This window comes from Schistocerca nitens, chromosome 10, assembly GCF_023898315.1.
Source record: "Schistocerca nitens isolate TAMUIC-IGC-003100 chromosome 10, iqSchNite1.1, whole genome shotgun sequence".
NCBI classification, from domain to species: domain Eukaryota; kingdom Metazoa; phylum Arthropoda; class Insecta; order Orthoptera; family Acrididae; genus Schistocerca; species Schistocerca nitens.
Genome location: NC_064623.1, coordinates 81,346,209 through 81,364,015, shown reverse-complemented (window position 1 = coordinate 81,364,015; position 17,807 = coordinate 81,346,209). Strand labels below are relative to the sequence as shown.

The 17,807-nt window shown below is 39.1% G+C and overlaps 1 protein-coding gene across 1 annotated transcript in view; it reads left to right on the top strand.

The window, feature by feature from the left end:
- The window catches only part of LOC126210520 (peroxidase-like), a 138,703-nt gene that overhangs the window by 105,275 nt on the left and 15,621 nt on the right, over positions 1–17,807 (top strand). The window contains exons 10-11 of the mRNA XM_049939767.1: positions 4,180–4,336; positions 16,586–16,756. Coding sequence (XP_049795724.1) covers positions 4,180–4,336; positions 16,586–16,756 — 328 coding nt within the window. The remainder of the gene's footprint in view (positions 1–4,179; positions 4,337–16,585; positions 16,757–17,807) is intronic.

Here is a 17,807-nt window from a genome sequence, read left to right as displayed (position 1 = left end):
CTCAGCAACAAAGACACACCAAAATTCATGGAGACAAAATATGGCAAAATTAAATTAGTTCTACGATTTGAATAGCTCAGTGAAATAATTGAGTGAAATGGAATTGAAAGAAAAGCAAATTAGATGCCAGAAGATGGAAACTGCATATTGAGTTACCCAAAATATTTTCAACAAGAAATGTGCCATGAAACTCAGACATTACAATACAGTAATTAAACCAGGTGCCTCTATGGATCAGAAATGCTAATTCTGGTTAGGAAAACAGACATTGGAAACATTATAGACAAACAATACCAACTCCAAAGCACTCAGGAACTCTAACAATACACAAATATACATAGTGACATTTGAAAATGCAGGTTAAGATTCTATGGACACATTAAAAGCATGAAGCCAGACAGACTTACAAAACAAACAGAAATTTTTTGACAGCAGGAGCAAAGCCAAAACTGACACAATGAAATGGGTTTGTGATATCCAAATTGATCTGAAATGAGTGGGAATCAATCCACAAGATGTCCAAAACTGTAAAATATTTAGGTCTGAAATTCACAAATGACATGTTGACCAAGAGGAGAAACTGAAGAAGAAGTCTGGAATGACATGATCATAAGAGAGGAAGGAAGCCCACAGGAAGGGAACATGAAAGAAATATGGGCACAAAGGAAGGCAAATGCTCACCTCTAAGTACTTCATGTAGTCCTAATAGGCTTATTTTCACATAATAATAACATTCAGAAAATATTTACATCATTATCATTAGCAGTATAATTTGTAGTTAGGGGCATAGGACACTTAGGAGTGTCTTGGAAGTCATGTGCAATCATAGTAATTCATACTTGTTGCTGCCAATACAAAAGAAATTGTGCTCCAGATGTAAAATGAAATATTACAAAGCCAAATTAAGAATGCACCAAAGTATTCAAAAGCAAGTAATTTGTAGTATGTTGCAATAAGAACATTATGCCTTTAAAAGTGCACAGAAGTCTTTGCCATTTAAGCATTTCTTGAAGAATTAATTATCACTAAGCTCTTAGGCTTTGGATTTAATGCTGTTGCAGAACTTTAAAAAAAAAAGGGGGGGGGGGGTACACAATGTAGCAACTAAAGTTTTTCATCACTTACCTAGTGATGTAAAATATCTGAAAGACAGCAAAGCAAAATCTGATAACAAAGTGAAAACTTTCCACCTCGACAACTCCTTCTATTCCAGAGAAGATTTTCTATTATTCTAATGTGCCAAACTTGACAGGTAGGAATGCTCATAAATTTTCAGCACATAACCATTTCCTAGTTAATCTGAGATGTGAATGTAAAATGACTCACTCCGAGTCAATAAGATTTAGAATGTAGAATAATCCATCGCACATGAAACTAATTAACTAACTTTTAGTCCACGAGTGAAACAATAATACAAGGTGAACATCAAGGCTCTATCCTTGGTCACTTTCTCTTCCTTGTAACAAGAAAGACATTGCATATCCCATTAATCCTGATATAATAAGCTCTGCAAATGGTAATTCAGTTTTATTCTATGGTAGAGAGTGTAAGGAACTAGTGGTGTAGGAAAAGTAAAAAAATACAATGATCAGGGCCTCAAGGTGAATGTCACTAAATCTCACTTACTGAGATTTAAAGCAGATAGTTCACAATACAACTATATTAATTATGTATGTAAACGCTCAGTAACAAAATCTGATGGCAATAAATTTCTTTTATGTATGATGATACAAATTGTCGGTGGTGGCTTATATCTCCTTAACTACTTCACATAGACAATTGCTAGTCAAACATTAAAAATTTTAAAGGCTACCATGGAATAAATTACACCTTTTTTAATTAAGGGGTTGAAATATGGAGCTGTCCAGCTGATATTCACTCAAAAGAATATTTGAGTTACAGAAAAGTCGAATAAGATTTATTTGTAGGATCACCCACAGAGATTCATGTTGTGAAGTACTTTTGCATGACAAGTACCTAACAACTTATTCTTTATACACATTTAAATTAGTTACATTTTTTATGAGTCAACCAACGAAATTATCAAGTGCAATGATGTATATGATCACAACACTAGGAGAAAATTTAACTATTTCTGGAAAAGAACAAGACTGAAAATAAAGCACTCCATCTTCAGGCCATGAGTGGTCTATCGGGACCATCTGACCGCCGTGTTATCCTCAGTGGAGGATGCGGATAGGAGGGGCGTGAGGTCAGCACGCCGCTCTCCCGGACGTTATGATGGTATTCTTGACCGAAGCCACTACTATTCGGTTGAGCAGCTCCTCATTTGGCATCATGGGGCTGAGTGCACTCCGAAAACAATTTGTTTATTTATTTATTGTATTTTTTCATGGAGCCATCAACTGATTACTTTTGCAAATGCCACAGCAATTTTTGCATAAGTGACTGGATATTTGAGTACATGATACAAATATCAGGTTACTTAGTAAGACAATAGAGTTTACAAGTTTTTTACAAAGAGAGAGGAGATACATTTTATACATGTATAAGTGATTACATATATGTAATACAAATATCAGTTTACTTAGCAAGACAAAAGAATTAATAAGTTTAGTATGAACAGAGAGCAGATACATTTTATATATGCATAGGTGATTACATACACATAATACAAATGTCAGTGTACTAAGTAAGACAACACAATTGGATATTACATCATAATTATTACAAAGATTCATATTTCACATAAGAAAATATACAAAGATTTCATTTCAGCTTAATGTTAATATTCACTTAAAAATTATAAGCACTTTTCCATCAAGAATGATTTCTGTTTCAGTTTGAATTAGTTCTCTTTGTGATACCTTATAAAGGCCAGCAGTTTGTTTTACTATATGTGAATATTAAAGCATGGGCCATTGCTCTTAGTTTAGCTCCTAGTCAATAGTAGCATCCTTACTTTCTTTTATTACAGTCATACATAATAGACTGCTTGAATGCTTTCTTCTGATGTCACAAAAAATGTAATTGATTTGTAAAGCTACCAGTACAATGAGCAGACTTTGAGGTATTTATGACGTACAATTATTTCTGTGTGTGACCCTCTGTACCCTGTTCCACTGATGATCACGATTGCACTTTCTGCAGGGTTAATATTCCGTTCGTATGTATGTCAGTAGCACAGTCCCATATCTCTATCCCATAAATAATCTGTGCAAAAATTGTCCCATGATAAATTGTTTTTAATGTCTGATGGGAGAAGACTAATTAGCCTTAGTGCACTACTGATTTTATTGCATGTGAAATTGATATCTTTTACCCCTCATAGGCTTTCATTTAGGTAAATACCTAGAAATTTAGTCTACAGTCTTCTGTTTCTGCTGCTTCAGTTCCACCTATATTACTGACAGATGTTTGGTGTGAATTTGCAAGTTTAAATGGTAATAACAGTGATTTGCAGATATTAATCTCCAAATCTCAATCCTGGAAATAAGCAATTATTTGACCTCAGTTATTTAACTCATTATTTTGTTTGCCAACAAATAACAATCATCTGCATAAGTTACCAACTGGGAGGTGATGGGTGACTCTGCATCATTCATGGACACTAGGAAGAGGAAAGCGACTAAAATTAGGCCCTGTGGCTGCTTCATATCTGGACTGAAAGTTTGTAACCTTATCATTGAGTTTATGTCAGCTTTGTACATTACTTATGATTAACTATGTATATAGTCAGCACTTGCATGGAAGCATGCAAAGAGGAAACTCATTAATGTTTTTACTTGGTTTAACCAACTACCGAACTCTCTAAGAAAGTGTATGGGGAACAATTTTAATGTCACATTAAAATTTTTCTGACAGGTAAATGTTTATATTCATTTACCAAATTTTAAGACTTTGAACAGTAACTTCAACTAGTAGCATATCAACTATTAAGTAATAAATGTATAAAACAAATGTAAGATGTAACAACTTTAATATGTAACATATTTTGTAAGTGCAATTATTGTCACTTCTGACATGTGCAAAAGGCATTATTGTATGGCTCCATGCAAAAAATATAAATAAATAGATAAAAACTGAACAAATATTGTGCAAGCCCTCTTACAGCAGCTGCTACCAAAATCTAAATCCATTTCCTTTTCGAAGAAACAGTCCATGTATACATTCATTTTTCTTTTTAATGAGATAAACTAATTAAATCACTTTTTACAGTATGTACAAAGATATAGGATGTCCAGTCGGAAAAATAAAAATAAACAGATGGTTCGATAAACCAGAAATCCTCATTCAAGGTAATAACTTGGATCAGCTGACCTTGGGCCTCACACAGCAGCCTGCCACAAAGGATGACAAATACACAGTCTATGAGGTAAGACAATTTTTTACAAACTTTTGTCATACTTAATGCAGTTGTTCTATAAGCAGATTTGAGATATTAAATTTCACAGCTTGATCCTGAATCAATTGTAAATTGTTTGCTGCTGGAATTTGGCTGCCACACACTCACTTTTTGCATAGCATACTCCTCTTTTAATTTTTGTTTCTCAGGTCTGAATATTCTGCATGATATCATCTTGATTTCACAACTGAATAACAAATTAAAGTAAAGTCAACACATGTTCAAACTAATCATTAAGCTTAATTCAGCACATAAAGGTTTTCAGTATGTAGCAGCTTGCAACTTTCAAATATTGAAAAAAATACACTTTTAATTGTTTGCACCTAAATTGCTAATTATTTATTGGTTGACAAGTTTCAGGCTTTCCCTATTTTCATAAGCCACATATTTTGTATTTGGTATATATTTTGTGAGGATAGTTCTATTTATGTCATCACACTTTAGATGTAGCTCAGATCTTTATTAACCAGCATGACCTGAGGTATGTGACAATGATATTTCACAATACAACGGAGAATTCATTCTTATTGGAATTCACCATGTGTCATGCTGGCTTATTTGTCGTAGGTGTTATTGTAAATTTGACAGATGTCAATGCAATTCATTATGAGTCAAATTTACAATAATACCTATGAAAAATAAACCAGCATGAGATGCAGTTAATTCCAATGAGAACAAATTATCCATTGCATATGAAATATCTTTGCCACATGGATCAGGATCATACTGGATACTAAAGATTTGAGCTACAACATCTAAAGCGTGATGGCATACGATGATGATGGCGTGTGACGAGGGCCTCCCGTTGGGTAGGCTGCTCGCCTGGTGCAAGTCTTTTGATTTGACGCCACTTCAGCGACTTGCGCGTCGATGGAGATGATGATGATTGGGACAACACAACACCCAGTCCCTGAGCAGAGAAAATCTCCGACCCAGCCGGGAGTCGAACCCGGGCCCTTAGGATTGACAGTCTGTCGCGCTGACCACTCAGCTACCGGGGGTGGACCGTGATGGCATAAATTGCCCACAACAAGTACATGGCTTGTGAAAATGGGCAGAGCCTGAAACTAGTCAACCAATAAATAATTAGAAGCTTTGGTATAAAAATTGAAAAATGTTTTTCCTTCAGTTTGTTCAGCATGTTTTACACACTGTATTGATTGTATGGATATTGCCTACTGTCTTATGGGATTATATTCGGAGGTAATACAGCTAAAGTAAATAAAGTATTTATTAAGTAGATGCAAGTACAAAGAATATGGTGTAGAGTGGATGACTACATACATTGCAGAGGTCTCTTTAAGGATGCTTTGCAGATAATACAAGTTTGTTTCACCTGAACTGTAATTTACACAAACCCAGTAACGCACCCAAAAATAAACTTCACGTGTAGCATTTAGAGTAGAGTTTGTAACAGAGCAAGGTGGAATTATCTTGCTTGTTCTTATACCGCACCTGGTGTCAATATTCTTAAGTTTTCCTTTCTGATCTGTTTGGTTCATAATACACAATGGGTGTAACTAAATTCCATTTACAAAACTTTGAGGACTTCAAGTGAGGAGCAACGTGATTAAGTTAAGCATAGAAACTCCTGTCTGGAAAAATTGCTATTTTCCCATTACACACAAAATACCACAGTACACATTGCTCTCTGACTCCAGCTTCTTGTTGCCTGAGTTCATTTACAAGCAGGGCTCAATGTAGCGACCATCAACATCAAAACAGATACAGTATCTTTGTACCATGTTGTGGAACATGTGAGTGCCAGTCCTTGGTAATCCAATGTCTGTCACAGTCCTAACTCACACTAGTAGGTCTTCCCCATAAACCACAGGGATCTTGTAAATCAAGCATTTCATGTGAGCCCACAACCAGTAGTTCATCAGGTTCACATTGTGAGAATGTCCAGGCCAAGCAGTCAACCCACAGTGACCTATCCACTTTGGCCCCATGATTTAGGACAGCATGTGTAAAATGAGGTCCAGGCAGGTCACAAACACAACTGAATGCCATGTAAGCAAACCTGTAGTGAGCATGGATCTGAATGTCTGTTGTGGTATTTTACATGTAGTGGGGACAATAGTACATTTGTGGACATAAGTTCCTATGATAAACTTAACTGTCATGGTCTCCACTACAATTCCTCAATATCTATAAAGGGAAATTAGTTGCACTATGTATACCTAGCGATGCAATATTACCTGTTTTTACTGGGAGCCACCCATTTTTGAGACTGTTCCATGATTCCCATTCAGTTTTTTGAATTGTTTTGCTAAACTGCCCATTTTAGTACACAACAAAAACACATTATTTATTTTTCAGTTCAGTACATTTTTTGTCATATTCTTCATAATATTGGGAAGGCTACCTCTGACATTTTGACTTGGATGTGGAGGCATTCATACATAAAGCATTTTCATATTTTTCAATCTGCACTGTAAGAGCTCAGAAGTTAATGAATCGCTCTGAGTTTGTGGGAACAGAATATGAGGTTTTGTCTCACTGCTAATAAGATGGTGTCACTAGCATATGCAGATATATGACTGTCTAAAAATTTATTTCTTATCTGAACAAACCTGTCCTGTAACTATTAGGCTCTTTTTAGAATACACATTGGCACAGTGCTACTTATGGTTTGTACATGGCATAATGAGCTTCATGCAAAAAGAAATTCTACACGTTGAAGGTGAGAACAAAACTCTATCCAATCACAATCAATTGTGGCCCAGTGATGTGGCACATTATCAACCTTCAAAATTCCACCATTGTTTGGCTGCATTTTCAGCAAGTGATTGCTTCAGTTGGACCAGAAGACCCAGTCCATTCCATGTATACACAATCCATTCCATTATGGAGCTACCACAAGCTTGCAAACTTCCTTGTAGAAAAGTTGGACCCATGACTTTGTGGTGTCAAACACTACCATCAGCTCTCCCATTCCACAGTTTTACAGTCCTCTAGAGTCCAACTGATATGGTCATGAAGCCAGGAGATGCTCTGCAGCTGACGTTGTGCTATTAGCAAAGGCACTTGAGTCAGTTGCCTGTGGCCATAGCCTATTAACGCCAAATTTCACGAGACTGTCCAAATGGATATGATTATTGTTATGTTCCACATTGGTTTCTGTGGTTATTTCACAGTGTTGCTAGTTTCTTAGCAACTCTATGTAAACGCTGCTGCTCTTGGCCATTAAGTGGAGGCCATCAGCCACTACGTATCCAGGTCCCATCTCCTCAAATTCCCACCTTTTTGCAGTTTCTTCAGTTTTAATCTACAGTTCATAACCAATAGATTGTGATCAGATTCCACATCTGCCCCTGGAAATGTCTTACAATTTAAAACCTGGTTCCTAAATCTCTGTCTTACCATTATATAATCTATCTGAAACCTGTCAGTATCTCCAGGCTTCTTCCATGTATACAACCTCCTTTTATGATTCTTGAACCAAGTGTTCGCTATGATTAAGTTGTGCTCTGTGCAAAATTCTAACAGGCGGCTTCCTCTTTCATTTCTTACCCCCAATCCATATTCACCTACTTCATTTCCTTCTCTTCCTTTTCCTACTATCGAATTCCAGTCACCCATGACTATTAAATTTTCATCTCCCTTCACTATCTGAATAATTTCTCTTATCTCATCATACATATCTTCAATTTCTTTGTCATCTGCAGAGCTAGTTGGCATATAGACTTGTACTACTGTTGTAGGCGTGGGCTTCATGTCTATCTTGGCCGCAATAATTCGTTCACTATGTTGTTTGTAGTAGCTTACCCGAACTCCAATTTTTTTTATTCATTATTAAACCTACTCCTGCATTACCCCTATTTGATTTTGTATTTATAACCCTGTATTCACCTGACCTAAAGTCTTGTTCCTCCTGCCACCGAACTTTGCTAATTCCCACTATATCTAACTTTAACCTATCAATTTCCCTTTTTAAATTTTCTAATCTACCTGCCCAATTAAGGGATCTGACATCCACGCTCCGATCCGTAGAACGCCAGTTTTCTTTCTCCTGATAACGACTTCCTCCTGAGTAGTCCCTGCCCAGAGATCCGAATGGGGGACTATTTTACCTCCAGAATATTTTACCCAAGAGGACGCCATCATCATTTATCCATACAGTAAAGCTGCATGCCCTCGGGAAAAATTACGGCCGTAGTTTCCCCTTGGTTTCAGCCGTTCGCAGAACCAGCACAGCAAGGCCGTTTTGGTTAATGTTACAAGGCCAAATCAGTCAATCATCCAGACTGTTGCCCCTGCAACTACTAAAAAGGCTGCTGCCCCCCTTCAGGAACCATACGTTTGTCTGGCCTCTCAACAGATACCCCTCCGTTTTGGTTGCACCTACGGTACTGCTATCTGTGTCACTGAGGCACGCAAGCCTCCCCACGAACGGCAAGGTCTATGGTTCATGCGGAGAGGGGGGGGGGGGGGGGGAACATGTTACTGGTAGAAACAACAACATTGTCAGACTGTGTACTCTTCCCACTAGCCTTCCTACCAACTGCCAGTTCCCAACCATTCCTCTTACCACTGTCTTACTTCCTCCTCATTAGCTCTCTCTTACCTTCATCAAAATGTACCTCAAGTGCATAAATCTTCCTCTCTTGCTGCATATTTTACAGCCCAAGAGAGAGTCTCAGTGACCTTCCCAGGGTTCTCCTCACTACATGCCCCCTTCCTTTCCAGTAATCATTTTGCTACAGCTGCTACAGTATATCCCACTACTTACTTTCCTATGGTAGCTCCCACAGTATCCACTCATGGCCAAATGAAATATCTACAGCAAATAAAAACACTAAATGTGTGAAACTAAAGGGATATTCTGAGATGTATTTTGTTTGTTTCAGTACAAAGAAGGTTACCTTATGATAATGTGCTGAGTTTGCTGTGAGTGTGAGTTCAGTAACTTCAGTTATACTTACAAAAAAATACCATAAAATGACACATGGTATTTCATAAATGCAATACAGAGATGACAAGTCTTCACTTGTGTGACAAGAAAAAAAAAAGATGGTCTTGAAATAAGACAGCCTTGGTTGCAAATTTGTTTAGTGCAGATATTCACATCAAAAGTATATGTAAAATGTGCATGAATTTGCACAGTTCACTAGAAGTAAGTAAACAAAAGTCAGGCCTAGATAATGAGTATTGGAAATTCAGTGTACAGTAAATGTTAAATGTAATAGCCAATAAATATACTAAAAAGTATGCAAAATGTGAAACAGATAAGAAACAAGAAAAATATGATTGAAACTTATGTTTGGATGAGCACTAAAATCACACTTGACACTTAGTGGCCATCTGCCATTATTATCTTGACAAGTACAAAACAGTAAAAACACCACAAGTTTGAATACAGTACTTCAATATGAATGCAGTAATTCAGAATCAAAAAGACAGTTGTCAGGATTATTGCAGGGAGCTTGGCTACTATTCTTCAAAAGACTAAATGTGCTGTTATTTCCATGCATCTATATGGTGTCTATTCAAAATATGTATTTTTGTCCCTGTGAATATCCAGAGGGGGCAGGGGGAGGGGGACGATGGAGTCAATTAAAAAGCTAGTGATATGCCCAATCAAAATATAAGATTAGAAGAAAATTTTTTCATTACTCAGGCAGTACAAGTGACACTGTAGTCAGAAAGAAAATTCTTTGTAGGAATAAAAATTTCCATAAAATGTAAAATGAATAGCAAATAAAAATGCATCTGGAAAATTTGTTGGAGAATATCTACTTACCACTTCAGCTCTTCTATTTAATAATTTTGTAGAACTTGTACATATCAACATGAACATTTTTACTTGAAATGCTAGATTTAAGTGTAATGTCTGTTACCATCTAATACATTCTTCTATGTATGGGCAAAATAACTAAACAAATCTCTTCCAGTTTGCATATACCTGTATATGTAGCATATATCAAACAATGGAAAATCCAGGATGGAATGTAACAATATCATGAAAAGGAAAGTTGCTACTCACCATATAGCACAGCTGCTGACTTGCAGATAGGCACAACAAAAAACAGTCTTTTTGTTGTGCCTATCTGCGACTCAGCATCTCCGCTACACGGTATGTAGCATATACATATAAACTGTAAGACTGGTACATATGATGCAAGACAAAAAGTTCTCGATGTGATGATGATATGGAATTGATATAGATAATTCTTCTTCTTTCCTGTAGTGTTGATACAATGTTTCTATCATAAAATATTTTACTTTTGTGATATATACCTAATGGGGAGCATACCTTATTCTTACATTCAGCCATCATGATCAGATTAATAACTATCAGTCACTCTGTGACTTTCAGTCCTTGTCGGGAGTTTTTCTATGAGAAATAATTGAAAGCCATGCATCGGCCCCTCACAGTCTCTTCAATCAGCACACACTGCCAGAAAATTTATAGTTAAGTCTCCATGGGCAATGGGCCTTCAACTAAGTCTGTTTAGCATTATTAATAGTACAAAGATAAGTAATGGCTTGCTAGTGCTGCCTTTAGGAAGTGAAATCCCGCACTGCTGACCAACACATTTGAATGTGAAAAGGCTATACCTAGATTTTGAGCCTGTTTGTTCCTTCCATAGGGAGAGAAGAGGGATATGTGTTGTAAGGTTAGAAAGGAGGGGCATGTCACTTATAAATGTGTCTATCAGCAGTACTGGAATTTCACTTCCTGAAGGTAGCACTGTCCAACCTTTCTGCCTGTTTGCAATTTTATAGTTTTTCTTTAGATATAATTAATACTCTCTTTAACTGTTTGATGAAACTTATGTTTCCTGCTGATGGCCCATAAAGTATTAGTACTTTAACTTGCATATTTTCAGATCTTGTTTAGCAAACATCTGTTCAGTATTGAGTTGTTCAGCCTGGGACTTACCAATTTTTATACATATAATCACTCCAATGTCTTTTCCTGCTTCTAAAATATGACATTAAGCAATTAAGCACACTGCAACTGGGCATAAATTTCACACAAAAACTGGTTTGAGCAGTCACTTGAAGACATATACACTAACTAAAATGACTGTAATAAGATGAGAAATCCATATACTTTGAAAAAAATTATGGCTGATAATTTTAACTTGTTTTCATCTTCATATTGCTCATGGTTTCAATGACTTTTTAAGTCATTTTTTGATAAACTTCTACATTGTCTAGAGAAAATTAAATCCTATAGAAAATCCAGGATGGAGTAATGACAATATTATGAAAAGGATAAATAGCTACTCACCATATAGTGGAAATGTTGAATCGCAGACAGGCACAACTAAATGACTACTAAACTGTGACACACACACACACACACACACACACACACACACACACACACACACACACACAAACCACTCTCTCTGGCTGCCGATGTAATGTGAGCTATTGTGCATGATGGGAGAACCAAACCCGATGGTGGGGTTAAGGAGGCAGCTGGGGTGGGAAAGTGGAGGGACGGTATGGTATGGGTGGGGGATGATAGGATGGTAAAGTGCTGCTTGTGGGGGCATATAGTGACTAGGCAGAGAAAGGGTAGGGCAGTTAGGTGCAGTCAGGAGATTAGATGGTGGGCAGGTTGGGATGGAAAAGGAGAGAAGTAAACAGACTTTGAGTGCAAAAGTGGAACAGAAGATTGTGGAGTGAGAACAGGAAGGGATAGGTGGATGAAGGACAATGAGTAATGAATGTTGAGGCCTGGACGGTTACGGAAACATAGGATAAATTGCAGGGAGAGTTCCTGCCTACACAATTCAGAAAAGCTGGCGTTGATAGGAAGGATACATTGAAGAACATTGTTGTGGGTAGTCCACCTGTTTCTTGGCTACAGTTTGTCAGTGGCCATTCATGCAGATAGACAGATTGTTAGTTGTCATGCCCACAGAGAATGAAGCAGAGTAGTTGCTGCTTAACTTGTAGATCACATGACTGGTTTCACAGGTAGCCATGCCTTTGATAGGGTAGATGATGTTTGTGACTGGGCTGGAGTAGGTGGGAGGATGTGTGGGACAGGTCTGTTAAAGCGATATGAACAATGAGGTAAGAGGTTGAGAACAGGGGCTGTGTAGGAGTGGACGAGGATATTGTGTAGGTTCGGTGGTCGCTGTAATATCACTGTGAGAGGGGTGAGGAAGATAGTGAGTGGGATATCCCTCATTTCAGGGCACTACAAGAGGTAGTTGAAACCTTAACGGAGGGTGTGATTCAGTTGCTCCAGATCTGTGTGGTACTGAGTTATGGGCTGTATGCTCCTCTGTGACCCAACAGTGGGACTTCGGGAAGTGGTGTGTGTTCAGAGAGATAAGGTGCAGGAGATCTGTTTCTGTACACATGTGCTCTATGAAGGCCTCAGTGAGACCCCGGGTATATTTTGAGAGGACTACTTGTTACTACAGATGCAGTAGCCATGGGTGGTTAGGCTGTATGGAAGGGAATTTTTGGTATGAAATAGGTGGCAGCTGTCAAAGTGGATGAATTGCTGTTGGTTGGTAGGTCTGGTATGGAGGGAGGTATTGATGTAGCCATCTTTGAGATGGAGATCAACATGAAGATGGCTTGTATGGCTGAGGAGGACTAGGTGAAGCAAATGGGGAAGAAGGTGTTGATGTTCTGGAGGAATGTGTACAAGAAGTCCTCACCCCCAATCCAGAACACAAAGGTGTCATCACTTAATCTGAACTAGGGGAGGAGTTTGGGATTCTGGGTGTTTTAGGAAGGATCCCTTTAGATGGCCCATGAATAGGTTGACATAGGATGGCGCCCATTGCTGTACCCCAGATTTGATTACAGGTGATGCCTTCAAAGCAGAAGTAATGTGGGTGAGCATGTAGTTACTCATGGCAACCAGGAAGGAGGTTGTAGGCTTGGAGTTCATCAATAGTAGAAAACATTCATCAGTGGCCAGACAATAGGCATTAGGGATGTTAGTATAAAGGGAGGTGGCATAAATAGTGATGAGCAGGGCACTGTCTGGTAAAGGAACAGGAACCATGGAGAGTCGGTGGAGTTAATGGTTGGCATTTTTTATGTAGATGGTTAGGTTGTGGGTAATAGCCTGATGGTGTTGGTCCAAGAGAGCAGAGTTTCTCTCAGTGGGGGTGGCACAGTAACTGGAAAGAATATGGTGTCCTGTGTGACTAGGTTTATGGACTTTAGGAAGCATGAGTGAGGTGAGTGTTAGGGGTGAAGAGAGAGAGAGAGACTCTGGGGAGAGGTTCTGGAATGGGCCAAAGGATTTGAGGAGAGACTGGAGATCACACTTTCTCACATGGTGCCTATTGATGCCATCTTCTTTTACAGTAACATCCCTAATGCCCATGGCCTAGCCTCTATTGAACACTACCATTACCCAATGCCCAATGGATTCCAAACCTAAAACCTCCTTCCTGGTCACCATGACTAACTACATACTCACCCAAAATTACTTCCGCTTTGAAGACATCACCAGTAATCAAATCTGGGGTACAGCAATAGGCACTCACATGGGGACCATCCTATGACAACCTTTTCATGGGCCATCTAAAGGGATCCTTCCTAAAACACCCAGAATCCTAAACTCCTCACCTAGTACAGGTTCACTAATGACATCTTCATGATCTCAATTGAGAGTGAGGACACCCTGTCCACATTCCTCCAGAACATCAACACCTTCTACCTCATTTGCTTCACCTGGTCCTCTTCAACTGAACAAACCACCTTCCTCAAAGTTGACCTCCGCCTCAAAACTGGCTACATCAGTACCTCCATCAATATCAAACCTACAAAGCACCAGCAATACCTCCACTTCGACAGCTGCCACCCATTCCATACCAAAAAGTCCATTCCATACTGCCTAGCCACACATGGCAGTTGCAATTGTAGTGACAAGCAGTCCCTCTCGAAATATACCAAAGGTCTCACTGAGGTCTTCACAGACCGTAATTACCCTCCCACTCTTGTACAGAAACAGATCTCCTGTGCCTTAACTCTCCATACACATACCACCTCCCAAAGTCCCGCCATCTAGCCACAGAGAAGCACACCCCTTGTGACTCAGTACCACCCAGGACTGGAGCAACTGAATCACATTCTCCCCCAGGACTTCGACCACCTCTCATTGTGCCCTGCAATGAGGAATGTCCTACCTGTACCCTCGCGACCACTCCCACAGTGGTGTTCCACACAGCATCCTTGGTCACCCCTACACAATCCCTGCTCCCAGCCCCTTGCCTCATGGTTCATATCCCTCTAATGGATCTAGATGCAAGACCTGTCCCAAGCATCCTCCTGCCACCACCTACTCCAGTCTGGTAACAAGCATAATCTATCTCATCAAAGGCAGAGCTACCTGTGAAACCAGGAAGTGTCCTTTACTTTGAGCATTTCTACAAGAAATACACAAGCATGTAGTTCACTGTCTATATTTAAGAACACATTGAATTCAACACAAATAATTTTCATTGACCTTAAAAAAACAAGTAACCAACTTTGTAACTGTTTCCTAATAGGGAAATAAGTTCATAACTAATCGCAAGTACTTGTAATACCAATCTTGGTTTAGGGGACAACAAAAGGAAGGCTTTTACAGCCAAATTCTGCTCTCCACTAGTCTGACTATCAAATCTTTAAGTCCTCACTCTTCTTTAGTGGAGCACAGTAGAAGTGACTAATACTTTAATTATGATCTGTACAAGTTAACAGTTTCTAAGGACTTGCCAAGTGAGTCTGACAGAAAACTAACAGGCCCATGAGGAGTTTCCGAGGTCCTTCGGTGGCAAAGGCAGCATGCGGTCAGTTGTGCTGGATGTAGAGTGGGCTGCTTCTCTTGGCTGGGTGCATCACAACTGCCACGATCATTGCAGACACGGCCCTAATACCTACACAGTGGAAGTACACTTCCTCCTGATTGGCTACTTGTGACACTGGCAGATGCAAAAAAAGGTTCAAGGCAGGAGCAACCTCTCTTGCTGATTTAAACACCCTCTGTGCTTTAGTCCGGTGTAAGCAAAGGCCCTCTGCAGGTTGCACTGCAAATAGTGGAGTTGGAATGTCAGGTAGTCACAGGGACTGAGCTGGCAACCAACCCAATGGCAGTATGTTACTGTGTAGCATTGGCACTTGATAGCTTTTGCAACACACCACCAGTCATGCCATCTAAAAGCTAAGCTGCAACCATGTTGCTTCAATCTACATGGGCATGACAACTAACAACCTGTCCATCTGCATGAATGGCCACTAACAAACTGTGGCCAAGAAGCTGCTGGACCACCCAGCATGATGCCCATCACAATACTCTTCATTTTAATGACTACTTCACAGCCTGTTCCATCTGGATCCTTTCTACCAACACCAGCTTATCTGAATTGCACAGGTGAGAATTATCCCTGCAACTTATCCTGCATTACCATATCCCTCCTGGCCACAACATTTGTTAGCCATTGTCCTTCACCCACCTATCCCTTCCCTGTTCCGACTCCAGTCTTGTATTCCATAAGTGCACCCACAGTCTTTGTACTTTTCTGCCACTGCCCTGCTCTCTGTCTAACCTCCTGACTGCACCTAGCTGCCCTACCCTCTCCCCATCTCTGTGCTACCACAGCCAGCACTTTACTGCCACCCGCCCGTACTCTGATATCGCACCCCCTCTCATCCCTACCCACCTCCTTACTCCCATCATCCAGAGTGCTTCTCCCATCATGTGCTGTTGCTTGCAGTCTGGCCTCAGCAGCCAGAGACAGTGGTCATGTGGTGCAAGCTGCATTTTCGTGAATGTGTGGGTGTATGTTGTCTATTTCAGAAGAAGATCTTCTGGCTGAAAGCTTGTGTGTTAAGTACTCTTTTTGTAGTGCCTGTCTGTGACTCAGCATCTCCATTATATGATGGGTAGCAACCTGTCCTTTTCATAATATTGTCAAATACTAAATAAATGTTCTTCCAGATCTACAGTCCTGTAACATTTCTTCCTATTTCTGTATTTGCTGTAAATCTATTTCTCAACGCAGTTTCCATTTGCCTTTACAGTAGTTTGCAGTTTCCATTGGCTTTACTGTAGTTTGTCATTCTTTTCACTGAGCCTTATATCTGTTGTGCCTTCTCCTTGGAATTTTTCTCTCCATTCCCAGATTAAGTTAAATAACACTGACCAATGTCAGTCATCCTGTTTCGAATTAACAATATTAATGCAAATATTTCAATATTCTTTCACTAGTGCTTGAATTAATGAAGTTTAAATGATTTCAGCTTAACAGGAACCTGTTCCAAGTTGATGGGCCTTACGGCCAAGACCTGGACATGTTTGACATAATAAGAGGGAGAGATAATGGCTTGGGACACTATAATGATTATCGAGAATTAATAGGCCTACCAAGAGCAACAAAATTTGAAGACTTTGCTGATCTTATGTCATATGAGGTATTTAAACAGTCATTGTTACTCTATGTTAATTTTTATTTGTGAAAATGAAACACTAAGTACTACATCTTAACTAGTCTTTATAATTCAATTTGGGCTAATGGTTCAGAATGATATAATTTTCTAAGCAGAGCATATATTAATTGAATCATATCCATTAATAAAACTGATATTGATCTTTCACAATAGAAAACAACAAATAAAATGGAGGAAAGGCAATCATCTTCAATATCTGTAACTCTAGGCTACTCACAGTTTTCCCCATATTTGCAAACATCCACAAATGCTTTTTGGAAATCATTTTGTCCCAATGGCCTGCCAAAAAACAGCAAATGTCTATCACAAGTGGACAGATGAAACTATGTATATTGAAATTTTACTTCAAGAAGCTGGTGCAAATTTCAGTTTCCTGTTTATAGCAGACATTACATACCTTCTCAAAGTCACATATTTCAGCTGATGGAGATAAGCCAGAGTATGATATCCTGTAATGATATTGTTATAATTTACAACTCTGTTATGTGCCTACCATACCATAAAATATCATCATCATTAGTTTTCTGCTATGCTGGGAGTGCCTTCATTTCTTCATTTCTAGCAGTCTATCACTTGCTTCTCAATGCTACCATCCAGCACATCATGAAAGACCTAAAATCTCTTCCTCTCTTGCCTTCTCTTCACTTCAACATTCCCTTGTAAGACTTCCTACAAAATGTCCCCCTCCCCCCCCCCCCCCACTTCTTTCCTAACATATGTCCCATTTAGTTTCTTCTCCTTATTTTATTACACATTGTCTCTGCTCTCATGGTCTTCTCAGCACCTCAACATCTCACTTCACTACTCAACTTATTCTTTCTATCCTGCACCACATTCACTTCTCAGAAGCCTACACCATGTCCACATCTCAAAAGTCTCTAACTTATTCTTTCTTTCTGCTTCATTTTGCATGTTTCAGAACCACTCAGGATGACACTCAATACACTTCATCACTCTTTCCCTCAAATATTTCTCCATATTGCTGAAGAAAAGTCCCCTATTATTATAAAATGCC